Source organism: Cyprinodon variegatus, unplaced genomic scaffold, assembly GCF_000732505.1.
Source record: "Cyprinodon variegatus isolate N-32 unplaced genomic scaffold, C_variegatus-1.0 Scaffold396, whole genome shotgun sequence".
Taxonomy (NCBI): Eukaryota; Metazoa; Chordata; class Actinopteri; order Cyprinodontiformes; family Cyprinodontidae; genus Cyprinodon; species Cyprinodon variegatus.
The window spans coordinates 325500-351702 of record NW_015150849.1 but is presented as its reverse complement, the minus strand read 5'-3'; the positions used below and the strand labels follow the sequence as shown (position 1 = coordinate 351702).

The 26203-nt window shown below is 37.9% G+C and overlaps 3 protein-coding genes across 7 annotated transcripts in view; all 3 read right to left on the bottom strand.

The window, feature by feature from the left end:
* The window catches only part of LOC107092836 (rho GTPase-activating protein 17-like), a 36115-nt gene extending 33246 nt beyond the window's left edge, over nt 1–2869 (bottom strand). For 4 of the 5 annotated variants that reach the window (XM_015387502.1, XM_015387505.1, XM_015387503.1 and 1 more), the window contains exon 1: nt 2507–2868. In XM_015387502.1, coding sequence (XP_015242988.1) covers nt 2507–2559 — 53 coding nt within the window. In that variant the 5' untranslated portion in view covers nt 2560–2868. Of the gene's footprint in view, nt 1–2506 lie in introns of all 5 variants that reach the window. The other variant, XM_015387501.1, reaches the window with a different exon arrangement.
* Nucleotides 2870–6901: 4032 nt separating this feature from the next.
* LOC107092822 (meteorin-like protein) lies at nt 6902–13784 on the bottom strand. Its single transcript, XM_015387480.1, has 4 exons — nt 13631–13784; nt 12915–13309; nt 10103–10162; nt 6902–8386 (listed from the first exon to the last, which is right to left on the bottom strand). Exons 1-4 carry the CDS (start codon nt 13711–13713, stop codon nt 8058–8060), a joined length of 867 nt encoding a protein of 288 aa, XP_015242966.1. The 5' UTR covers nt 13714–13784; the 3' UTR covers nt 6902–8057.
* A 3598-nt stretch (nt 13785–17382) lies between these two features.
* LOC107092814 (chromobox protein homolog 8-like) lies at nt 17383–21572 on the bottom strand. The gene is made up of 5 exons (XM_015387471.1): nt 21326–21572; nt 21140–21183; nt 20672–20737; nt 20270–20336; nt 17383–18300 (listed from the first exon to the last, which is right to left on the bottom strand). The coding sequence occupies exons 1-5, from the start codon at nt 21392–21394 to the stop codon at nt 17524–17526; spliced, it is 1023 nt and encodes a 340-aa protein (XP_015242957.1). The 5' UTR covers nt 21395–21572; the 3' UTR covers nt 17383–17523.
* Nucleotides 21573–26203: the final 4631 nt, after the last annotated feature.

Genomic DNA, 26203 nt, shown 5'->3' with positions numbered 1-26203 from the left:
ATATTACCGGTAATATAAAACAATAAAATAACTCAAACTGATGAAATAAAACAAAAATGATTAATATAAACAGGAAATTAAATTAAAATGGCAGCTTTTTTTATTTTTTGAGTGATAGGTCGGAGTTAAAGTCAGCCCATCCTGTACCCTGTATATAGTCTATACAAACTGCTTAATGCATGCACAATTTGTATATGCATTATATTTCTCTGTGCATTATTTGTGAGAGAATAAAACATAAATGATTTGCAAACATTAAAATGTTTCTATGCATTTTAATTTTGTGAGTTCTATGTAATGTCCCTTAGTGTCATCTCCCTGTTGGACATTTTAGACCAAGATTTGACAACTGTGGTGTTTTAAAATCATCTACTAGCAAAGAAATCTAACATATTAATATATACTTTGTATACAGGTAGCCATCATATGCATTTACACATTATATGATCTGTTTATTTGGAAATGGGACCGAAGTATTAAGTTCCACCATATCTATAGTACATATGGTGGAACTTAATGGCCTGGAGATTATCATTGGCTCCGTTTAGCAAGCTCTTCGAAGACTTTTTGAAGACGCCCCTGCTCTGTGTAAGAACAGTTATATTGGTTGCATTTAATCATTTGAGTTGGTGCTATTGGGATTATGCAAGTAACATTTTCGATGTAGTTTTTACTGTACAATTTCAAGTTAGGGTTAGTTACATATATATTTACCTTAAACTTTACATTAAAACGTATCCTCTCAAAATAATAAAAGCTTATTTAGAAAAGATTTTTTGATGTGTCTATGTACACATGAAAAGAAAATAGATTTTGTATTTTGAAAATATATTCCTATTTTGTTTCACTATAAATTTAAACATAGGACAGATTATTTTTATGCTTTAGACTATCTGGATCAGGATATTATCTGTTTATTTTGAAATGGGACCAAAGTTTTAAGTTCCACCATATCTACAACACAATAAACAACACAATAAATGCGTTTGGTGGCCTGGAGATTATTTTTGGCCCTTCTTTTTAGAAGTTTTGGAGACGCCCCTGCTCTGTATATTGGTTGCATTTAATTATTTGAGTTGGTGCTATTGGGATTATGCAAGTAACATTTTTGATGTAATTTTTACAGTACAATTTCGACAAAGGAAAATTATCCTCATCTGAAAAAGTTAAATACACATTTACCTTAAGCTTTACATTAAAGTTAATCCTCTCAAAATAATAAAAGCTTATTTAGAAAAAAAATTGATGTGTCTATCTACAAATGAAAAGAAAATAGATTTTGTATTTTGAAAATATATTCCTATTTTGTTTCACTATAAATTTAAACAATGGACAAATTATTTGTATGCTTTAGACTATCTGGATCAGGATATTATCTGTTTATTTTGAAATGGGACCAAAGTTTTAAGTTCCACCATATCTACAACACAATAAACAACACAATAAGGCCCCGTCCACACAAAGTCAAAACGAACACGAAACGCTAATATTTTCCAGAACGTTTGTCGTAAAGACGGAGACGTAAAATAAATGTGAGCGTCCACACGAATGCATGAAAACGCTGCAAAATGTATGCCAGGCCTGTAAGTGGCGCTGTGGTGCCAAAGCAAAAATAACCAACGAAATGTTGGGCATGCGCAGTAATATTTATACATGGTTGCCCTGCGGGTCCATTTTCGTGGTTCAGTCAAATTCAGGTTCTGAACTATGTCGTCGATATTGCTCTGTTCTTCCTGGAGATATTCCAGAAGAAGAAGATTCTGTTGTAAGCCCGACAGCAGGGTGAGTAGCATGAGCAGCAACCATTCAACACCGTACGGCGCCATTGTTGTTGTGATACTGTGTCGCGCATGCGTGTTTAGAGGCGACGCTATGACGCATGCGTGTAAAAAAAAAAATGCGGTTAGAGCTTAAAGATGGAAACGCGAAAACAGCGTTTCAAAATCTTCCCACTCTGAAGGCTGAATAAAAAAAAGATTGTTTACAGACCCCTGAAACGCCGGCTTCGTGTGGATGAGAGGCTGGTTTGGTGAAAAGTTTGTGCGTTTAGGCCAGGGTTTGGCTTCGTGTGGACGGGGCCTAAATGCGTTTGGTGGCCTGGAGATTATTTTTGGCCCCTCTTTTTAGAAGTTTTGGAGACGCCCATGTTCTGTATATGAACAGTTATATTGGTTGCATTTAATTATTTGAGTTGGTGCTATTGGGATTATGCAAGTAAAAAATAAAAATAGGGAAATCTAACCTTTAGTAAGCGTAGACTTAATATATTTTTTTTTTTTTTTCTGTTTGAGTTAAAGTAATACTTTGTTATTTAACGATTTTAAACCTATTGTGGCAAAACAAATGGAAAATAGAGTAGTTTAAAAAAAAAACTAATTAACATTTAAGTTTTCCCTTTCTTAAAATCACGTCCCAGTCCTTGAGACACCGCCCACAACAAGCAGACTGCTGACAATAGAGGAGCCAAGCATTTAAAGGTTTAAATGTCACAGGATCCAGCACCAACCTTCCAACAGTCTGGTTGGCCAGCTGCTTCATCCGATTGAACTGTTTCTTCATGCTGAAAGTCCTCTTCCAAGTCTCCCTCTAGTCCGTAAAAGTCACCAGCAGCACTGAGTCCGACTCTCGATCATCCACCCCTTGGATCCAAAAGTTGCGCTACGTCGCAGCCATTATTTTCACTCCAGCCGCTTTTTACGCACTAAAAATAAAAAGACTTTCAGGACCGAAGCGGCTGACATCCGCCGCAGCTTTGGGTCCAACCTCCTGATCTAGAAGGATTCAGTGTTTGGAGCTGTGACAGGCCCCTGGATCCCCATTGAAATGAAATGATCTGGTTTCACAACCAGGAGAGGTATGAAGGAGGAAGTGCCTCTACTTCCCGACTGTAAGCAAGGCGCATGGGCCCCTGGTGACATGTGACACCTTTTGAGAATTAGACTTAAAAAAAAAAAAAAAGAAGAAGAAGAAGAAAGAAATCTGTGTCACAGTTTAAAAATAAATAGAAGAAAACAATTTCAAAAAGTTTATTCAATTAATTGGTCCTGAAGTTTTGAATTCTAATACATACCGCCAGGGGCGCCGCGAGGAATTTGGGGCCCAAAGAAAGACTGCCCCCCACAAAAAAAAAATAAAAAAAAAATGGCACAAGCTTTAAAACTGATATGAAGATGGACCATGAGCATTATTTACATATTCAATGTCATTTTTACTGTACAATTTTGACAAATTAAAATTCTCATCACATGAAAAAGTTAAATATACACTTACCTCAAACTTTACATTAAAACTCATCCTCTCAAAATAATAAGAGCTTATTTAGAAATTTTTATACATATATACATGTAAAGACAATAAAATAAAAGTATTGTTGGTGTATCTGTTTCAGGCTGCTCATGAGAATGATCAAGATTTATAAATGCCTTTTAATGGGTTGGTCAATATATTCATGCTTTGTCTCGCTGTTTAATGCTGAAAGATCAGCAAGACCACAAAAGATAATTTATTTTACTGCAGGATTTTGGTTTTTTAGATTTGAAATATTTAGAAATATTTGTTTTCTTTTTCTTTTGGGGCCCTCTCAGTCAAGGGCCATTGAAATCTTCCATACTTCCCACCCCATACGGCGCCCCCCATGTTGTTAACAAACTTTTTGCTTATCAGATTTCTTTGTTTAATCCTTTGGTTCTTATATGATTAAGTTTTCACTTTAATTTGTATAGTTTTACACCTACTTGCTATTAAATACACAGATTTGAGAAGATATCACAGCTTTTTTAACAGCGTTTGTGAACACAAGGTCCTCTGACATATTTCATATCTGGGTATTTTTCTGTATTCACAGAATAATCATTTTATAATTATAATAAACATTAGAAAATAACACTTGCAAAAATGTTTTAGATCAACCGCAGTTTGTTTTGGGTGTTTTTATTTTAGAGTGAGTTGCTGCCACCGTGTGGATAGGACTGGTAATGACAGCTTCCAATCGCCAGCTCCAGTTATTCTATAGTAGATGAAACGAGTTCTGATAAAATTCATAATCAAAAATGATCCACAAGATTAGATGGAAATTTTTTGAGAATTACATTTTTAATTTCAATTTTTCATTTGTTAATACTTTGCAATTGTGTTTCACTTTAAATCTAAATTGACCATTTTTAGACACATTATCTTCCACTTTAACATAGAGCGTTTCTTTATAGCTTTGATCGTATGTTTATGAGTATTGTTAGTCTTGAAAATACAATGAGTTCCATCTCAGCTTTTTATGTTATGTAAGAATATCCCCCCAGCATAATACAGCTACCACCATGTTTTACTGTGGATAAGGTTTAATCAGATAAATTTGATGTTTTTTTTTTTTATGTTTTGTTTTTGCACACATGGTATGCTGCATGTAGGGTAAAATATTCATTCTTATTCTTGTCTGACCTGAGTATATTCTTCTAATTGCTTACTGTGTCTCCCTCATGGTATGCTGTAATTTGTACACAGGGGTTATTATGACCTTCTTCTTGCCACTGTTTACATGAAGAATAGTTTATGTGTTGACAAAACTGTTTTTTTGGTTTCAAACTTTGTAGATTTATGAAAGTTAATGGTTTCCAATTGTAAGGCACTATATGCCAGAAACATGGATTATACAGAGGTGATATGTAGGATTATAAACAGGTTATTATAAAAAAAAAAAAAAAAAAAAGGTTAGCCAAACAAAGAGAAATAAATTGTATTTGCCTGTTCTCTATCATCTAAACCAAAATGACAATATAAATATATATCCATGAATGATAAATTACAGACTGACCCCTGAAAGGTGCCTCAGACTCAAACCTCTTTCAGCTTAAAAGTGTTTCAGTCGAAATTTGATTACTTCTTGCTTTCAACCACAAATGTTTCCCACTTTTTCTCTAAAAAAAGAGACCAAAAAACCTTTTCAAAGTCAAGAGACATGTCCTCTCCAGCTTTGTGCTCCTGCTACTCTGTCCCTGCTCTCTATAGCTGCAGCGGTCAATGCTGGCGCGGCTCTGGAGGGTGTCATGCTGTTTTCATATTGTACCCCTGGGCCTCCCCGCAGCAGTGGCCCACATGGGAAAGCAGGCCAGGCGGTGGGATAAACCAATTACCCCCCAAGTCAGAGCGATCTCCTGCGGCTGCACCATGCCGGGGCTCCGGGCCCCGAGCCCTCCTCGGCTTGATCCCCTTGAGAGCCAGCTGGAATTCCCAGAGATGGGAATTGTGTGGTCTCAAAAGCCTGGAGAGAGACTATATTTTGCTTGAAAAATTGACATGGTGGCCTCCTGGGAAAGACCTGGGGGAGGCAATATCATACTGGGATTTTTTTAAGGGGGGCTATCCTTACATAGTGATGATAAGCTATGATAATATAAATGTTCTTCTTTTATTATCAGCTCTATAATCTAAGGCTTTGTTATCTTTCTTCTCATTGAAAATATAAAGAGGGGAGGTTTTTATGGGTTAATCAATGATGGATCCCCTTTAATTAGCAATCATGATATAATCAGTCTAATCAAGAATTTCTTTAGTCGTTTTCATAACGACATCTATTTTCTGCTGATTAAATTAGGTAAAAACAAACAAAAATGAGCAAAGACCATAAATTAAATCTACTCTTGAAATGGCTTCTGATAACAGGGAAGTTTTATGAATCTGAAGCTAAACAAACAGAGTTAATATGTGTTATCCAGGAGGTTTTGGTTTCTTTGGAATTAATAAAAGGCATTTTATATGGATTCTAAATTCATTTAAATGTTGTTTTGAGGGTACATTTTTCAAGGGGAAAAGAGATTTACAGTTCCAAAACCAAGCATTCCAAAATTTTCAATGCTGGAAATGCTGAAAATATCTTAGTCTAGAAAAGCACTTAAGTTCTGCCTCAGTTCTTTTAGATATATTGGTGGTTCTTACAAATATTGTCTTGGATAAATTTTACTCCAAATTAGACAAACATTCTGTGGCATAAGAAGCAAACACACTTAATGCACCCTAATCTAGCAGAGGGGTTGGTCCTGTCTCAGGCTATGCTGGGCAAATAGTGTTGAAGATTAGGGTTAATTTCTTATATGTCTAAGTCTATAAATTTAGTTGTTCCAGAAGGCACTAGAGGAGTTGCCAGGAGGTGTTCATCCAATCAGATCCTATCAGAGCAGGCTTAACATAATGTGATATGTCTTTTAAATACACAAAATATTAAATTACTTTATTTCTCTTGCAGTGCAAGTCTGCGTATGGGTTCTGTTTGCCCTAAAAAGGTTTAATAAAAGCTTAAAGATGAAAAAAAAACAAGACATTATATTGTTACGTGAGTTAAACACACTTTATCCTCCGTCTTTCTTAAAATCCATTGCCCAGGCAGCCTTTATCTTTGACCACAGCTAAAGCAATGGTTATTATGCCTGATAGAGACCTTGTCACCATGGGGCCATTGTGTGCTCGCTGTTCACTACTCAGTCATGTACACTTTCACTGGCAGCTATTTAGTGCTAATAAAAAGTTTAGTTCACAAATTTGTGAGCTTGCCGTAGCCATTGAGGGATGTGTGGAAGAGCTCAGTAAGCAGCAGCTTTAAAAGTCAATTGATTCTTCTCATGAATGGGAGGGGCCACGGGGGAGGATATCTGGGATTTGAGGGGCCCCCCACATCTGTTGTCTTCCTGAACCAAGAAACAGAGGGGCATAAATTCAAAATGAAAGTTCTGTTTCCGACCCCATCTAGTCGTGATCTACCCATTTTATTTAACACTATTATCATTAGTGTTATCATGAAGTAAAGGATACATGTTGAACACTTCTACAGGAATCCAATTCTCCAAAACAATTAGATAAGAATAAGAGAAGAAAACCCTTATGGCAAAAAGAAGAGGAGCTAGAGTTTAGTATATGATCTGATGGATTTGGAGTTTTTTTTTTTCAGGGAATGAATAATTTTCCTTTAAGATATCAGTTTTAATAATTACAAAACAGTTACAAACATCACATATATAGATTTTAAAGGCGTATGTGTAGTTTTCTTAAAGATGCCAATGTTGGGCCAATAACGAGGAGTAACTTTTTATAGGCTGAAATAGAAATAGAAAGAGTAGAGATTGACCTTCCACCTGGACAATCACCCTAAACCTACAGTCAGAGCTATGATAGAATAATTTACATCAAAACCAGTCCATGTATTAGGATGGGCCAGTCAAAGTCCAGATCTAAATCCTATGATGAACACGTGTCTTAAAAACTGCTGTTCATCCCATCTGAATGTCCTTCTCTAGAGATGCAGAAATAAAGGAGTTGCAGAAGACAGTATTTCTACAAAGTAAACAAGTTTACTTGTTTGACTTTATCCATCTCAATTATTACATTATGTTGGTCTATTAAAAACACTTTAACATGAAATTTCCTTTGCAGGACAAAGTATAAACCTTTTTTTACATTTTTAAAAGCAACCAGTGTGACTTTTGCTTCAATGCTGCATCTTTCCACCCATCAAACATCATTACACCACTACAGACACACACATGCAGAGAATATTACTGTCCTGTTTCAGATATTTACCCATCATATTTTAATCATCTTTAGCCTGTAAATACAAGTGCAAAAACTTGAATTAAATTAAATATAAACTGGGTAAAGCAAACTCCTACAGGCATCCATATGCCTAAGCTTAGCCTCACAAAGCCTAGCTTTGACGACAAATAGAAGACCTTCCTTTTCTCTCCCACCTAGTATCATAGAGCAATGGTCTCACAGACTGCAAAGAGAACAACAGCTAATGCAAGGACTGTTTAAAGAGAGTGCAGCAACCCAACCCCTCCTCAGTCTCCCAGGACTAAAGGCAGCGATGCTAGAGGACAAAGGCCAGCCCTCTCTGAGCCTCAGTTCAGGAGGCCCTGCTGTTCTCCCCCATTACATGTGTTTTTTTATACATCATTTCAGCAGCTTCTCCCTGCTGCTGAACCTTGATGCCATCTTGTTGGCATATGACAGCTTTACAAGGTCCCCACGGTGCCGATACAGGGTCTCTTCGGCTACTTAAACAACACATTTCTTCAGTCCAGAGGGAAGTCGCAGGAATTCTTACGTCCTATCCTGGCCTTGTGATAGATGGACAGGAAGTCTTTGTAGCGTGGCGCACATCCTAACCAAGCTTCCCCAAAGTGCTCTGATCCAGTGAAGAGAAACTGTCCATCGCCAAGCTTGACTTTGCACTGGAAGAGCACCCGGATGTGTCCATGCCGGGACTGAGACGGCACATATGGATGCCCTGGTTTCTCAAACACTCCACTACGTTGCCAGTAAACCCTGGTCGTCAACACTTCCATCAGCGAAATCTGCTGTCGAGCGTCATGGAAGACATCCTTAATGTAGCCTCGAACAACTGGAAAAGATGCATAGAAAAAATAATCCTTTAACAACATATAGTTCTTAAAGTCACAAAAATTCTACTCTTTTCATTCCCCCTTTTCAGGTAGCACAGCATGTGACACAAGGAAGACCATTAGCAGGGAAACACAACTCAAACCACCACACATTTAAGGCAGTGTATCTATACCACTAATACCTTTTTTTTTTTCTCTAGCATTTTATAATTGTCATTTCACTGTCAAGTACAGCGAAATGAAATTCACTCTCGATTTAACCCATCCCTTTGGGGAGCAGTGGGCGGCCATTGTGCGGCGCCCGGGGAGCAGTGTGGGGTTAAGGGTCTGTTGCTCAGGGACCCAGAGTGGCAGTCTTTGGGAGTGGATTACGAACTCACAACTTCAGGGTTCCAACATCAATGCCCTAACCACTAGCCCACCACTCAGGTTGCTAGGCTCAGAGTCTCCTATATCACGTCACATGGTTGCATTATACAGAGAGAGACCATGCCTCTTCCCACAGTCTCCCGGGGTCATAGCTGTCAAACTTAAATAAAAAGTGGGCCAGTTTAAAAATGAAGTTGCAATCCCCTTCACCGTTTATTCATAACCTTTATAGTTTATAGACTGTGGTTACAGCTGTTTTATATTTGCTTCAAAAACAAGACAACAGGCCGGTAATTTACTTTGTGAACTGCTGTCCTGCATCCTGTCTACCGTTTTTGTATCAGCTGGTTAGCTCTAGTAGACTGCTCCAGGTTAGGGGTGCCCAAATCCAGTCCTCAAAAGCTAATATCCTGCAACCTTGAGAGGCATCCCTGCTCCGATAGCCCTTAGTCAAATGATTAATTCCCCTCACCAGCAGTCAAAGGCCTGGTACCCATTTATTTGAGTTGTGTGTGTGTCTGAGAGTACAAAGGCCTCCAAAAGCCTGAGGTTGCTACTGCTCCAAGTGAAGCTCCTAAAGTCCCCATAGAGGGAATAAAACCCCATGTTTAACTTAATCAAAGTGGCTTGTTTTAGGCTATAAATCCCAAACAACCAATCCATAAGGTCAAAATGAATATTTTTTTTATTTTACACACCAAAAAGTCACAGATTATTAACTCAATTTGATTCTTAAGGTTTTGTCAATACAACAATAACTGATAGCAATTCTGTAAATAATCTTTTTAAATGGGAAATATTTTACACTGTTAATAAATGTCCTCAAGTTTAAGACTGGATCGTTCTGAAATGATGAGATAATGCTACTGCAATGAAAGTTTTTTTTTTACTTACTATCATCATTATTGTTTTTTCACAAACTCACCGAGAGCGTAAATGTGGGGGGGAGCATAGAAATGATTACTGTAATAGCCTGCAGTCATCAGTATATGACAGCAAAAGGGGAACACTTTTTAGGATTCAAAAGTTGATGGTTTCAGTTCCCTAAACAGCTGAGTTTTTACGGTTTACTTGCTTGGTGTATTGCAATAAAACATGATGCAGCGTAGATATAAGCTGTTGCAACACTTTTTTTTTTTTTTTAAAGAGTAGACGTATTTTAGTTTTAACACCTTTTCTAAATCTGTCTCTTGGGGTCTGAGTTTTAAATTAAACATTGAAGCCCAGAAAATGTATTTGTCATCATGCTAATGCATCCTGGCAACTTCATTGTAAACAAACTGAAAGCATTTTAATTGATCATGGTTCTGAGTTGCTTATGCTTTCACTCCTGCTTATATACTCACCAAAGTCACTGCTGCACACGGCCATGAGCAATTCTGTGTCATTGCAGGGTCGGCATGAAGCTGTGGGTGGAGAGAATGAGAACATTTTGTTAATATAAGCTGATTTTTTGACTATTTTTTTTTTTTACTTTCAATCAATAGATAACTCCTGCCTTTAGAAAATCAAACCAAATATGTCTGACTGTGATCAAAATTAAGCTGTCAGTCCTCTCTAGGGCTTCCCTGACCTGAACGCCATCTCCATTAATCTCTGAGCTCACATCACAGACTGTGGCTCCATGGTTGCCTTGAAGGAATGTCGCTCATGCGTTTGTGCTCTGCCCACAGCATCACCTCCATATCCAAACACAACACTAGTCTTGACCCCATGTTTGGCTTCTTCTGAGCGCACCTAATTGAATGACCTCGATTCCAATGCAGAGGACTTCAGGAGTCAAATGCTTCTCCTGTCTGCTAATACAGAAAAGATAAACAGGCAGCTGTCTATTAAGGGGCTGGGATGACATCAGAATGCTGGGAATGGCCCGCACACATGGTTAAATGCTAATAATCAGACAGGAACAATGATGAGGCATTTGTGGAATCTGCAAAGTATTTGCCTTCTGAATGCAGGCCTGTTGGCCCGGTGGCCTCCGGTCGCCCAGTGATCTGCTGTGTCCCCTCTGCTTTGTGTCCTGATGGAAACCAGACAACAAGACAAAAAACAGACTGACCAGCAGCTGCATGTTCCCCTCAGCTAGAAACATCTCTTTTAAATTTGCATTGTTGTATGCCTGGTTTTGATATAAAATCCTGTTTTTGATTACTTTTGGGTCTGTTTCATTTTCTCTTTTGGCTGATGTGCTTTACTGCCGACAGGGATTCAGGCCTTGTCTGTTGTGCTGTAGAAAGAGCTGAGACTGAAAACTAAAGCTCTTGATTGAGTGGTTCATCAAGGTTCTGAGAATTACCTAGCGTCATATGGATCCTGACAGAAAGAATGAGATCCTGGATTCAAGCAGCTCAAATGATTTTCCTTAGGGTTGATGTAGTCAGGTAAGACATCCAAGGAGGAACTCAGAATCCCAAGGAGGCTTGAAGTAAAAGTTGAAGGAGTCAGCTAAGTATCTAATCAGGGAAATGCTGTTTGGATAACCCCCTTTGCATGCTGGAAGGAGGCACCACAAGACTCTCCCAAAACCCAGGGAAAATTTAACCTGCTTTCAATTATTTCAAACATGAGTAAAAATGATTTTAAAAAGTCCATCCCATCTTTTTTGAGATCAGACTTGGATGTTCCAGTTTACTTTAGAGATCATAGATCCAGGAAAGTGTTTGGTTTTAGTTCTTTCACGCTGGAATGTAATGGCATACACATGTTGGGACACACAATTTCTCACCTGTGGAGTTCCTTGGTATTGTCATTTTCTGTAGATTTTTCTAAGCATTCTCCTGTTTAAAGTGAAAATTTGATTTAAAACCTCACAAAGTAGAGATACATTTTAGATCATTTTCCATCTAAATCATCTTGGTCCATCTAGATACATGTTAGAATTATCAATATCTGTTGTCAGAGCTTTGTGTCTCATCCAGCCATGACTGAGCTAAAAGATATTGATTAAAATTAATAACTTTAATTTAGTAATTAGTTACTACTATTCGATGAAAAAATGTGTTGTAGCTAAGCTTTCAATTGGATGTCACAACCCAAATGAAAAATTACTTTAGCCGGTAAAATGATTGCCTGTTTGTTTTTTGTTTTTTGTCTTGGTTGTCTGTCAGTTTAGTTTTTTGTCAATTTAGAGTGTAGTGGTTTGATATTTTGCAATTCAACATTATAAAATATATAAAAAATATGAAATATGCAGTCTGGTTCCATCCTTGTGGGACCTAACTAACATCTTTGACCTTTAAAACTAATCAAAAATGCAGTTTTGAAAATGTAAAAAGTTTATTTTTAAAAATCCAAGCTAAATTGACTTGACATGTGTCTTGAACAGAAATAATCTATTTTAATACTTGATGTATTTTATTCTGCTTTATATTGCAATATAACTTCTTTAATGACTCTACATTTTGCTGTGATTGCTGTTTGAATACGCTTAAAATCAAATTTGCCTACAACTAAAATGCATTTCTCAGACTACTATAGTTAAGAAACAGTAGAGTTTGGATTTCTGTAATTTGTTAATGACAAAGACAGATGGTGATATATTAAAACAAGGAATCTAAGAAAGTAACATTAATTTATCAATATTTTTTTATTAAAAACAAATAATTCATGCATTTTTTTTACTTCATAAGCATATTGTGTTGCTTTAACGCAATTGTTTAATGTTAGCAGGGTAGGATATTAAATAATTGTGTTGAAATAACTAAATATGCTAAAGTAGACGCAAAAGATGTATTTTTGTTTGTCTGTGTAAGACCTAAAAATCGTTTAGCAAGTTTTTAAATGTAGCCTGTTTGTTTGTATCTGCTCTTCTGTTCTCAAGAAGAACATTGTATTAATAAACTGTGCTGGTCCAATTAGTTACATTTTATTTTATGTGTTAAAAAAAACTTAAAAGGACAAAATAATTGATGATGCTTTGACAAAAAAAAACTTTTGCACCTCATTCACAGTTATTTCAAATATTTAAAATTGTCTTTCTTTCTTTCTTTCTTTCTTTCTTTCTTTCTTTCTTTCTTTCTTTCTTTCTTTCTTTCTTTCTTTCTTTCTTTCTTTCTTTCTTTATTTCATATAACATTTAATATATATTTCAAGTAATGTGTTTAATTAACTGCACCTCTAACTGATAAAAAAAACAAACACAAAAAGCTCCAGACTCACCCTGCAGCCCACCGTTGGCGCTCTTGTTGCGCAGCAGCTCGTACCTGAAGCCCACTGTGCGCCTGCTCCATGTTCCAGGACTGTGTGGAGCGGTCTGCAGGTAAATGACCGGCCTCTGCGGCCAATCGGCCCGGAAACAGAACACCTGCCTTCCCGAGCGCCCGCCCTCTCCCATCAGCAGCAGCTTCAGGTGTCCGGCCCGCTCAATGAAGACGCTGGTTCCGTTTAGAGACGGAGAAGGCTGGATGCAGACCGTATTGTACCGGATAGAAGACAGATTGGGCTCGAGCGCCACCCGGAGACCCTGACCCGGATAGACCCACCTGACGTAGCCCTCTGTGCAGCGGAGCCGCACCTGCAAGACGATTCTGGGATCCGCTCCAGCTGCAAGACCGCTGCAAAGAACCGGAGCAGTGATGTTAGATGCTCTTCTGAGAGCACTGATTCATTCTCAAACATGCATGATAAATGGAGAAAAAGCTCCTTTAGTAAACAGCTTATCCCATCTGACGTTCAACAAAATAAAACACATTAAACTCCTATAATCATATAATTGTTTCTATCTTTTGCAGCGCTTAACAGTTTGAAAATATGTTTGGATTGAACCTTTTTTCTTTTTTTAACAAAACTCCCCCAAAACAACTTTTTCTATCTTTTTTGCATCAACTAAATAAAGTTGTGTAAATATTCCTGCTCAGACCAGAGAAGAGGCTCACCTTCCAGACCAGTTACACATGTCAGCTGCACAGTGAAGGCCCAGAACAGGCAGGCAGGCGCAGATGATCAGGCTTGGCAACATCTCTGCAGAAATCAACCAAGAGGCTGACAGATGTGCATGGTTTAAAGCTGGTGAGAGAAATATACAGACCAAACGGAAGGGGAGAGCCTTCTGGTTGGAGAGTTTCTCCTCTCTCCCTCCTCCTCTCTCTCCCCCCTCCTCTCTCTCACTCAGGGTCCAATTAGTACTGATCCAGTATTCTGGGGCTGCTGGCCTCTGCAGCTTTTTATCTTTGTTACTATAAAGAAAAGGATGCAGCCATCTGCTGAGAGCGCGCTACTTTTTGCGGCGTCTTAACTCACTATGGTTCATAATCTTTTACATTATTCCTGATGACGTTCTTTCAACTTGGTTTAAGTTTTACTTATAAAAATCTATTCCACGAGTTGAGACCTAATGGGGTTACAGAGCGTGTTAGGGGAGAATCCAAAACTTTATTGCTTTGGAGTTTTGGATTGATAGCCTATAATCTGCGCATAATCTGCAGGTTAGTTCGGATTAGATTGAATAAAGAAAACACAAATAAATGTATGCATAAATAAATGCATGAATCAATCAATGCATAAATAAATGAATGAATCAATCAAAGCTTTATGAAAAGACTCATAGATGTAGGACTCATAATAACACATTTATAAAAGTCATATTGATTAAAAGCAATAAAGTATCTTATCCCAGTGCCCCTTAAGAGAGCTGCTTGCAAACGTTTCCCCTGAGGATAATCTTGGCATCATCGTATTGAAGATGAAAGTTAATGACAGTCTGAAATAAATGTTTCGGTTTTATTTTGTTTATTTATTTTTTTAGTTGACCACGCCTGGTGCGTGTTTGCACACGCACCCCACCTAGTGGCAGGCAGAAGCACAGACATCCATTTGCCCTCACATCTGGAAAGCCCACTCCTGCAGTAGCCTGGGGAGGAGGAAGAGGAGGAGGGCTGTAACTCATCGGGCTGCAATTTTGGAGCGCAGAGCCGTGTGGAATTAGTTACCAGCTTTCATCAATGATTAATCCAGGCAAGACGAGCAGTTCCGCTTCATTTTAACCCGCTGCCTTTTCCACACACAAACACTTGGCCATATTTCAAGGTCTTATGGTGCGTGGCGACATCTTGTGGAGGTTAAACTCAGTGATGCGTGAAGTTGAAGCGCTGTATTAAGACTTCTTTTACAGTTTTAGGAAAGTTGTTGCAGATTTTAGAGTTTGAATGTTTATATAATTGGATACACCTGACATATGAGGAGGATACAGAGAATATTTAGGTTAATTGGCATATCTAAAATGTCCTTAAGTGTGAGTGTGTGTGTGTGCATGGATGTGTGTCTCTATGTTGCCCTGCGACAGACTGGAGACCTGTCCAGGGTGTACCCCGCCTCTCACCCATAGACTGCACCAGCCCCACTGAGACCCTGATGGAGTAAACGGGAGCAGATGGATGGATGATTGTTTGACATGTAAAAAACTATGATTAACTTTTTATTGGTTTATTGATATTACATTAAAAAAGAAAATGCAAAACGTGCTGCTGAAAAGAAACTGATTGGAGTGATTTTCAAGTATTTCCCAGACAAAGCAAAGTCAAATGAATGGCCGCTTTGTACCCAGTGACAGAAACTGGCTACCAGCAGGAAGCTGGATCAAGTTGATGCATGAGATTTGTGGAAAACCCCTCCTTTCTATAAAATCTCATCTAGAAGCTTTGCTTCAAAGATAATCTGACCTAATTAAAATAAAAATAAATAAATAAATAATTGTGAATACCCTTGCAGACGCACAGTGTATCCTGATGGTTCACTGGGATTTTAAAATATTAGGTATTATATAATCCGGTCTATTTTGTTGAACAATAGAAAAAAATCCCTGCTGCTGTTATGTTTGCAGCCACATTCCGACCCTTCAGAGAAACATGAGCAGTAGAGGGATCTGCTTATGTAATCAGCAACGAATTTATCATTTATGCACCCAATTTTGTTCCCGTGACCGTTTGCCATACATGTTTTTATACAATTTCACCAGTAAAATTGCCGCTCAAACTTCAAATGTCCTTAAAGGGCTCCAAAGGATCGACACTAAAATGTCAGGAGAAAATCCGATTATTTTGAAATATAAATTAAATTACAGACAATAGCCGTTTGCACTTATCTAGTCTGATAGTATATTTTAAAATCTCTATAAATTTTAACAGTATAAAAAAACTCGTATATAGATTGTTGCATCGGACATAATTAGGTAGGAAGGTCTGTTTCTGCAAATGATGGCATTTCCAACAGACTGGAGGCTGAATAAGAGAAGAAACGGATTATTTTAAAGATGCGTTCTGCATGTTTAAATTATAATCATTATTATTTTATAATACTTACACACCCTTATAATCGACTTTCCTCTATTTACTGTGGCTGCTTCAATGGCTACACGACAGACTGAGGGCCAGACTTTGGACCTGCGCCAAAAGGTGTGATGCGTTGTGCGCGCTTGTTCTTCCTTCCTTCAGTCTCCGTCGTATCGAGAGAACAGGGGTTGGTGAAGATGGGTGACAACAGAGCACCTCTGACCTCATCACAGACTCCACATAGGAGTAAGAAACTAAGTTTTCTCTAGTGCGACAAAAGTGGGGCAAGTAGAAGTCGGATCAGTGACAGAATAAGACAGTGTGCACTGGGGAAGCCCTCAGCAAGGAGAGTCCATCTGCCCTGGAAATTGACATATTTTTCTAAAGAGATAAGTTTCTCTGCTTAAAAAATCTTCCATATTTCTGACTTTACCTCAGATCAGATTAGGCCTCAAAACAAAGACCCAGTGGTGCTTCTCATCCTATCCCACGCCTATCTATCTATCTATCTATATCTTAAACTTAAACTATTCATACAGCACCCCTCTTCAATGTAACAGGAACATTTTAAAGGTAAATGAAATGCTAATTTTTGTTGATATTCCTGCAATAATCCCAATAATCATTACTTCAGGCAATACAACAATCTAACCTTTGTCAGCGATCTCTTGTTCCCACTTGCAGGAGTCCTTTTCAGCATCTGCACATTTTCTGTATGAGATTTAATTAGGGACTAAAGCTGGGAGAAAATATTTATATCTATAGACAGAGAAATACCTTTGCCTTAAATATACATGTCCAAAAGTTTTTGTCTGTCTACTTTATACAACATGCAACATGTTCATAATCTATTGGATCTAATTTGTTGATCCTTCTTACAGTAGCAATAGTGTCAATAGATGAGGAAGCCAGAGTTAAACCCAAAGGTGTTCCATAATGTTGGGATGTTGAACTTTAGCAGCAATGAAAGTGATTGGAGCATCAGAATTCATGGTTAGCAGGTTTACCACTCTTATGGATTTAACTTTGAATTGCAACAATGATGAATGCCCTCTAGAACAGATGCTTTAAAAAATCGGCTCAAAGGAGTTTATCTTGAAGTCAATTTTTTTTTTATCCATAATAAAAATGGATAATTTTGCGTTTTCATCGAACAGAGTCCCGATAAATCATTAAAGACTATGTACAACTGGAAGCTAAAGGGCATAGATGTACATTTTTAAATTCCAATGCTGTTGTGAAAACAGATCCAAAAAGTTTTGTGATTTAACTTTTTGTTTCTGTTTGTGTGTTTTTTACTTATTTAATAAAAACATCATTTAGGACAAAAACTTGAAAAGAACAACACATCTTCAATGCCTATTTTGTTTTATTTTCTCCAGCAGCATATTAAATATCTGTATGTACACGTTCTGAAAGTTACATAGAAAAGATATAGTCTGGCAGTAGGCCTGTGTTAGTTGCGCGTTAATATTCCACTGGGAACTACAACAGGAAAATACTCATCTTTTATCTTTGAAAAAGCCTTTAGCAGTGCTGCTCTCTCTTATGGTCACAGTCAACAGGTTCATAGTGACATCCGTCACTGTCACAGTGTCCCAGTTGGTGAAACAAGGGGTCCAGGTTGGAGCTGAGGGGGCGGACGGGTCAGGCTGTGAGGGCAGCTCCTCTGCAGAGCGCTTCAGCTCGCTGTGTTTGGGAAAATGCATCCTGTTCAAACTGTAAGTTCTGTGTCCTTCCTGATCACTTTTACGCATGCCTGGACTCAAGGCACACGTGTACGACATCCCTGCATATCTCTGCTCACTGCTGGGTTTTGGCGTGATCGTAGTCTCCTCCTGAAACCTCTTGGTCAGCTGTAAGAGGCTGTGTTCTGATGTCTCCCCATGATAATGCAGGCGTCGAGATGTGATGGACTGCTCATCCAGTGACCTGCTCCGCTTGGAGACCGGCTCCGCTGAGATGCTGGGATCATGTGGATCATAATGTGGATGAAACTTTGGCTTGCGCCCTCGCTTTCTGGGAAACCGACCGGACTCCTGGTCAAAGAGAGCTTCCGTCATAGCAGGTCTAGGCCTCCTCTCCGGCTCTGGGGATCGGATCGGGACGCTTTCTCCTCTGTTGATCGCACTCGGAGGGAAGATGGTTGGAACCACGGCTCGTAATCCCTCACGGGCTCGTGGAGTTATGACTGGCTCCGGGATGGGATAGGAAACCTGGATACTTCTTGGAGTTTCTCTTCTGAAATCATACGTCTTCTCTTTAGCTTTTGCTTTGGCCTGCAGAGATAGATGAAAAGAAAGTATGGCAATGTTTCCGAAATAAGAGAAAAGAGGGTCAATATCTAAACAGTTGTTTGAAACTGGGAGAAAACAACTTAGGGATTGTTTAATGAATTACATCATCGTTGGAAATGTTTGACTCAATTCAAACACTCAAACTCACAGGCTACTTTACACAATGAGTGTTTCTACCATTTGTTTCTGCTAATTTGATCGATGTTTACGAATACAGATATGCAAAAATTAGAACACAATTATATGAACACAAATATATGAAATAGATAGGTGTTGTTACAGGCTACACAATCACAGTTAAAACTACTTACTTGATATATATCCAGCAGAAAGTAGAAACGTAAAAAAGGTCTAAAAGGAAAATCATTAAAGAAGCGCTTGATGCTTCATTGAGTACTGTATGCAAAAGCTTTCATGGAAAATTAGGTGCAAGGAAAAGAAATATTAAAAATAGGTACATGGGAAAGATTCCTAAGAAAAATCTAATTTTAAAGTTAATAGTCATTTCAGAAAGGGGTAGCCTGCAGATGGCTGAGTTTCAGGCGAAGATCAGATCATGCCTAAGCAGAGGGGGGAACTGGTTCAGAGGTCACCTTTTCAGAAGAAAGTAAAATATATATTTTATTTGGAAATCACTAAGAGGAAGGGAGAAGAGGGGCAGAGTCTAGCTTCTAAAGGTTCCGTGTGAAGATTTTTCTGTTAGGATTTGGAGATCAGATGGTGTTTGCCTGCTGTGTTTAACCCAGTCAAATATCATAGACATTTTACAGCAATTGATGCTTCCCTCTGCTGACAAACCTGATAAGATTTATTTTTAATTGGACCTTACACCCATCCATAATGCTCAAAGCACCAATATTTGCTTTATTGTATTATAGTGATCTATTATCTGGTTTGACCTAAATACCTAAAGTAATGAAGTATTGTATTGTGATCAAGAACAGGCCTAACATTGCACAAGGCCATGGAGGTTACTATGACAACCTGGACATCCATTACACCTCTGCAGAGCAGTAAATGGAACCCAACTTCATCTCAGTTGAGCTTTTATTTACAATAAAATGCATTACCTACATTAACATCATTTTTATTAGTTGAAGGGTTCTTTGCGAATAACCAGTTTGTGTTGTTTAGGGATTTCTTTTGGGATAGTCTTTTTATAAGAAAAACTAGTGTTTTCATGAGATGAAAATCAGTAATGATGAAATAAATTATAAAGTACCACTCTGTAAAAAGGATGTGCACACGACTTTCACTTTGTTAAGTTAAGATTTTTGGAAATGTCCATCCAAGATGGACTATTATCATCTTTGTATAAGCTAAATTTGGGAGTCAGTTATTTGTTAAAAAAAAAAAAGAAAAGAAAAAAAAAAACAGAATAAAAGGTTTGCAAGATATAATTTTGCATTTGCGTTATCCAGTCTCTGCTCTATATATAAAAAAACAACAGTTATAACAAACACTCATTGTTGCAGAGTGGTTATAATTAATTTTAAAACGAAAAATAAATGTAAAAACTTTTAAAAAATCAGAGAAAAAAAAAAGAGTTTTGGGGGGTGGGTGGAATAGGGCGGGCACTTGAATAAAACCAATTGATGAAATATATGTAAATGTGGGGCATAAAAAAAATTAAAGTTTATGCAACTTAGTTGACACAAACTTAAAATAATTAGGGTAAAATGGGGAACACATGGCCGCATAGATTTCCGTGATTTATGTCTTACAAACCAAGGGAAATTATTTATCATAAACAACATTTCTGGCAGACATGATCAAACTCTTGTGCGGCTCTATATTTATAACCTAAGAAAAAAGCAACCCCATGTTCCAAAGTTTATCCCAATCTTTCCCTAACAGTAATGCTTTCACTTTTGTTCCTGTCTGATACTTTACCATAAATCAGAGATGCAATGAGTTGATTCATTAAAAGTTTGAGAAAAGTTTCCCCCACCTTCAGGAGAAAAGTCTCTGGTTTGGGTCCCCTCTTTTTAGGCCCGAACAGCTCCCTTTCACGCTCTCTGCATGATAAGAATAAATCATAAATGAATAAAAACTACATAAACAATTTCAGTTACACTATAATTCATTGGAAAAGTTTAAAATGTTAATAAAAACGACAAAAAATGTATCCATACATAAAGTTTAAAGTACTGTTTGTGGATTTTGAAGAGAAAATTCAGTAAGCAGATAATATTGGCTGCGCAAAACAAGATACAATATTTCCCCTAATTTCCTTTAAGGGATATTTCAGATAAAGACAAGTATATGAAGGGAATCTAGAATCTGTGCATGATTTATGAAGCATATCGCATGGTGCCATCTTCCCGCAGAGAGGCCTGATCAACCATCTCACCTCTCCTCGAAGGCGGCGAACAGCCGCTCGTCCAGAATGTTTTCCTCCGGCTCCCAAGTGCTGTATCTGTACCACAGAAACCAGAACACTCCCATTTATATGGATCAGTACATGTGTCGTCTCTTCCGCAATTTGTCTCATGCTGCGTATGTTGGGTTTTTGTTTCTGTTATACATTTTTTTCCTTTTTTTTCACATGTGAAAGCTGCATGAAGCTGCGATCTTAGCGCCCCGTGACGCATGCTGACTCCCAGCCTCTGCCAAAGCAAGCAGAAGCAAACAAGCGACACAATCCGTGGATTTTACCAACACCCGACTGGCGCAAGATGCGTCACGGAACATGCAGAGCGCATAAAATGGATAAAACGCATCACGCATGCAAAAAACAGAAAGCGAGGCGCTGCAGTTGTGCGATCGGCCAGGATGGAGCGCTGTCCTTCGCTTGGCTCTGATGTTTTTTTATACTCACTTCTGAGACCAGCCCTTCCATTTCACCAGATATTCCCAGCGACCCTGCAAAAAAATAAAAAAGGAGTAGATTCAGAAGAGCGATCGGGTTATCTGAGCGGGCCCGAATAGCCCTCACGGACACATGCTTTTGCGTAACAGATGCTGTCGCTGCGGTGTGGGTGGGAGAGAGAAACGCAGCGAATACCCGTCTGATCCGCCGTTTGATGATGGACTCGGCTGCGAAGACGCTCTCGCCGACAGCCGACAGCTCCATGATTCACCATGCAAACACGCCGATTTTTAGCCGCTGTTATTATTTCTCGCTTCCCTCTTTTCGTTCTCTCCGAGGCTGTTTAATTCCGCACATCCCATAATACGCAATCTGAGTGGACGTCATCACGTCTCTTGTTGCCAGGCACCGCGGTCTTTGTAGGACAGAGCGCTGGTGGAGTACATTGGTTCAGTTGTTGCTACGTGCTCCGGGTCTCTGAGCGGAGGGGAGGAGCTCGGTGCTCTGGCTGCTGTACAGGAATGTCTGGCACACGCCGAGAACCAAGCTGACTGGAGTCCCGGGGAGGTGGGGTCCGCTGACCCCCGATCCCTCAGGGGGTCAGCTCACAACTGGATCTTGCATTTCTTCACCTGCTAATTGATCTAATTAAAAGAGATGTGAGAATGTGTTTGAATAAGGACCCAGATCCATAATAAAAAAAAACACATGGAAAGAAATAAATGAAGAAACAAATCAGCAGCTCAGCCAGAAATAATAAACCCCTATATAGTGGCTTATAATTGCCCCTGAGCTTCACAAATAATTATTTAGGATAGATCTTTTAAATATTTCGAGACAGAGGTAGTTCATTGACATTTTTTTTTTTTTTTTTTTTTTGCAGTTTCTCTTGCAATGTGTCATATATCCATGGCGTTTTTGTTATCATTGGGATGCGATCGTGTAGCTTAAAAAAATCAAAAGTGAAATTTGCGCCGCATCTCTTTAAAAAACGTCACGAAGTCGCTTAAAAAGACACAAACCAATAAGCAGAGCTCTGATGAAAATTAAACATGGAATTAAATTTGTTTTAGAAACAAAAATTGTACACATTCAAGTCAGACTTCCTTTATATATATATATATATATATATATATATATATATATATATATATATATATATATATATATATATATATATATATATAAATTGTTTCATTTATTTATTTTCTTTCCAAAAATTTCTAAAATCTGTGACAATGTGTGAAAAGTCAGAGAAGTCATACACCGCATGTTGGGTGGAAAAAAATCGCCAGACAGACACTGTATTAAATCTTTAAATCATTCAATATCCTTGTAAAGCTGAATGACGGGAGAAAGATCCCGACATTAAAAAAAAAAATGAGGAAAAAAAATGATATGTCAATGCAGTAATGTAGCGTTTAACCTTCATTGTCTTCTCTGTTGTGAAAATGAACATGAACCCTCTTTTTTTTTCATGTTATGTGTTTTGTATTCATTTCACATTGGATTTTTTTGTTTTATATAGTTTATATTTTTATATAACTTTACTGTACTTTGTTTTTTTAAGTATTATTTCAGAAGTTGTAGATATTTAACAAATATTTCAAACACATTTTATTCATACATTTTTTTAAGACTTAATAATTTAGTTTTATCCCTATTTTTAGTATTTTTTGGTATTATCATTATTATAATTATCATCAGTAGTAGTTGTATTCCTGAACGCCAAAGCTGATTTAAATGTAGCCAAAGACAGCTGAAATACAGTGCAGGGATTTTTATGTATTTAATGAAACCTCGTTTCTTCTATAACCACATTGGATGCTTTATTTTTCACTTAATTCGTCTCTTGTTTATTTATCTTAATTCATTAGAGTTTGTTTTTTTTTATTCAATCACATTTTTTTCCATTCATAATTTCATGTTTATTTCAGATGCTCAATGAAACTGTGGCAAGCCCCGTCATTTCTTTTTATTTTTTTTTTAACCAAATATCAAAAGCTCGGGAGAGATTTTTTAGTACATGTGTATTTATTGTATCGGCCACTCTTTCTTGTAATATTTAAATACAATAAATATTATATTGGTTATAGATTTTTTTTAAATGGTGAACAGGCCTGCAAGTCTTTCATTTTGCCAAGAAATACGGTCACCAGTCTAATGCGAACTGACTCACACAAACTCAACGAAAAGTCAGGAAGCCGACAATTTCTTTATTCTGATTAAAAAATGATTTAAACTGTGGAAAACATTGAGGGAATAAGATTGCACAATGACTTTTCGATATCTGCATGGTTCTCCTTAAGTCAGTGATGACATTTAAATATACTGGGCTGGTGCAGGCCTGTGTGAGTTTATTGGGTTAATCGATATATTTCCTGGCCCCTGGTTAACTAATTAAACACTGGACGTTTTGAAATGATTGCTGCGTCTTTCTCTTTTTGATGAGGTGAATTGGAAACATTTGGAGAGACATTTTCTGGATGGAAAGAACTGAAGCAGTTAACCGAAAGGCGACATTACTTTAAAAAAAATTCCGAGACACATCTTCTTGTTTATATCATTAGTAAAATACATAAAGAAGATTCATTGTTGATTGGATTCTTTTTTTCTTTCCTCTTTCTTTGCTCTCTGTATTTTAATAAAGGTGTAAACCCAGCGGAAGATGGCCTTGATAAAGGTTTTGGATCGGTTTTTAAACCAGATTTAGAATCAAATTGGTTTAAACTGACTGAGCTGGAAGGCAGTCGTTCCGCACCTTTTAAAGCTGCAGGCAACATTTCAGTTTTTTCTTTTTCATCACCGATCGTTTATGCCAAGCTGACAATCCCGCTGCTTTAATCTTGTTTCATGAATTTCTCCCAGCAGCGGCGCAAACAAAGACGCGGCGCGGCTCTGCGCTGGGCGGACCAAAGATGCGTTAAGGCTGCCTCCGTCGAAATATGAACCACCATTTTGATACTCTCTGCGCGCAGACCGACATTTCCTGTCGGTGCTGGAATGGCTGAAGCCTGCACGGTTTGAGCTCAGGCTGGCGAGCGGCGCACAAACGGCGCGTCGCCGCTTCTGCCGCTGCAGCGTTTCTCCATATTTGGACGGAGCCGCAATGGCGACTGCCGCACATGAACGCACAGAGCGGGCTCTGTGAGTGAGAACATTATTGGCTCTCTGGTTTCATGGCAACATGCTGCACTCTGCTCGCTGTCCTACTTACTCTCGGAGCGGCATTTTGTACTGAAAGGTGCCTGAGATATAAAACCACACGACAGAAAGTTGCAAAGCCGCGTCACCGGGACCTGCTTTCAGTGTGAAGTTTGGGCTGGAAATCGTCATATAGAGAATGCACTACGCCTCTTTTTTTAGGTTTGACTAATTATGACTTAATATGATTGCATTCCTAAAACAGGCTGATTAAAGTTCAATTTCCATCGATATAACAAATGCAAACAAAGCATAATCAAGCTTCCATTTCTATATAATAATCAAATGAATGTCTGCCCTCCTAAGGCCATCACAGGCCTGCAGCGGGTCACACATAAGCATTAAAATGAAAGCACCTCTGTGCTGACTGCCACCGCAGTTAGTATGATGATAAAGGAGGAATGTGAAACATCTCACTTGGTCTATAAATATGTTAGCCAGCTCAGAGATCTTTCAGTTTCCTCTATAGCCGCTGATGCATGGCGGGCTGACTTGCATATTGTTTAAAGTGACACACGCGAACCAAGAGCGCTCCTTCCACCGGTTTCACACCTTCTAATCCCGCAAATCCTTAGAGTTCAACCATGCGGTCGTTTTAAAAAACATTTGGAATAGAAAACCCCTTTAATGTCACACAATATGGAAATTATGGGACATTATTGAGAAATTTTGTTTGTTTTTTGTTGTTTTCTCTTGTGCAAGTGTATCCTAGATGCATCAATGCTTTTAATTGTTAAAGTTAACCTCTAGCAGGGGAAAAAAACTACAGGCACGGTATGAGGTTGATTTGATGTTTCTTTGCACACTGAAAAAAATAATGCAACCGTTTTTGGCATTTACTTATTTATATGTAGTTACTTTAACACGGGTAGAACATAAAACTATTGTGTTAAAGTAACTAAATGTGATTAAGTGAATGCCAAAAGCACATGCATTATTTTTTTTTCAGTGATAGTCATTTCACTTCCTGCACCAGGAAATACATTGAGTGTTCCCAGTAAAATTCCTGATCAAATGTCTGTCAGACGTTGTGATAATCTTGAAAATATGAGGGGAAACCCAAAAGAAAAAAAGAAAAAAAAAACTTTAAAAGTTTTGAACATTTCTGACTATAGAGGTTCAAATATAAGGTAGCTAAAATGCACAATTTGAAATATGGTTTCATAAGAAGGTGTAAAAATAGAGACTCATAAACAATGATTTCCATCAAACAGTTTTTGTATTTATTTATTTAATTTCCTTAAACTTTTTCATATTCTTGTCCCATTCCAGTCTATAAGAAAGATGTGTATTTTGTGTTTGAACACATTATAAACAAAGTCATACTGGTGCAGAGAAACTTTGTATTTAAAGTGCTCTCATATAGAAACACCATTTGCTTAGTGGTGGCAGCATCATGCTGTGGGGGCCAGATCAGATGTGATAGTTGAATGAATTAAACTAAATACAGAGATGATCATAAGTTTCAATTTGTATTTTAAAAGAGACAAATAAATGTGGTTCTGTTTACCAAAGGCCCCTGGGAAGACATGCAGCATAAAACCCCAGGAGCACAGAAGAAGAAGAAGAAGAAAAATAAAGGTGATTTACTGAGTTTATCCCAGGTCAGGATACATAATGACAAATTAAATGTTTGGCTCAGTCTTTTAAAGCCCCAAACTGTATTTGTGGGGCTCAGTTAGTCAAACCTATTGTCCACCAGCCTAAATGACGTTTAACAGTAAACTTGGCTCTATATAGCAGGTCCTGGTACATAGAGCCAAGTTTTAAATGGGATAATTTTCTCTTTCTTCTTTGAATAAACTCTGTATATGTTGAAAAACTTTGATGTTATTTCAAATGCCTGTAGACTGTACAGGCTGATCAGTA

What these genes read in the sequence shown, in the direction of transcription:
- LOC107092822 (XM_015387480.1), bottom strand. Translation starts at nt 13,713, where the DNA reads ATGTTGCCAAGCCTGATCATCTGCGCCTGCCTGCCTGTTCTGGGCCTT. An exon ending in ATGTGTAACTGGTCTGGAAG is followed by an intron (nt 13,310 to 13,630) that starts GTGAGCCTCTTC and finishes GGTTCTTTGCAG; the next exon opens with CGGTCTTGCAGCTGGAGCGG. An exon ending in CGCCAACGGTGGGCTGCAGG is followed by an intron (nt 10,163 to 12,914) that starts GTGAGTCTGGAG and finishes CTCCACCCACAG; the next exon opens with CTTCATGCCGACCCTGCAAT.
- LOC107092814 (XM_015387471.1), bottom strand. Translation starts at nt 21,394, where the DNA reads ATGGAGCTGTCGGCTGTCGGCGAGAGCGTCTTCGCAGCCGAGTCCATC. An exon ending in TCAAACGGCGGATCAGACGG is followed by an intron (nt 21,184 to 21,325) that starts GTATTCGCTGCG and finishes ATTTTTTTGCAG; the next exon opens with GGTCGCTGGGAATATCTGGT. An exon ending in TGGAAGGGCTGGTCTCAGAA is followed by an intron (nt 20,738 to 21,139) that starts GTGAGTATAAAA and finishes TCTGTGGTACAG; the next exon opens with ATACAGCACTTGGGAGCCGG.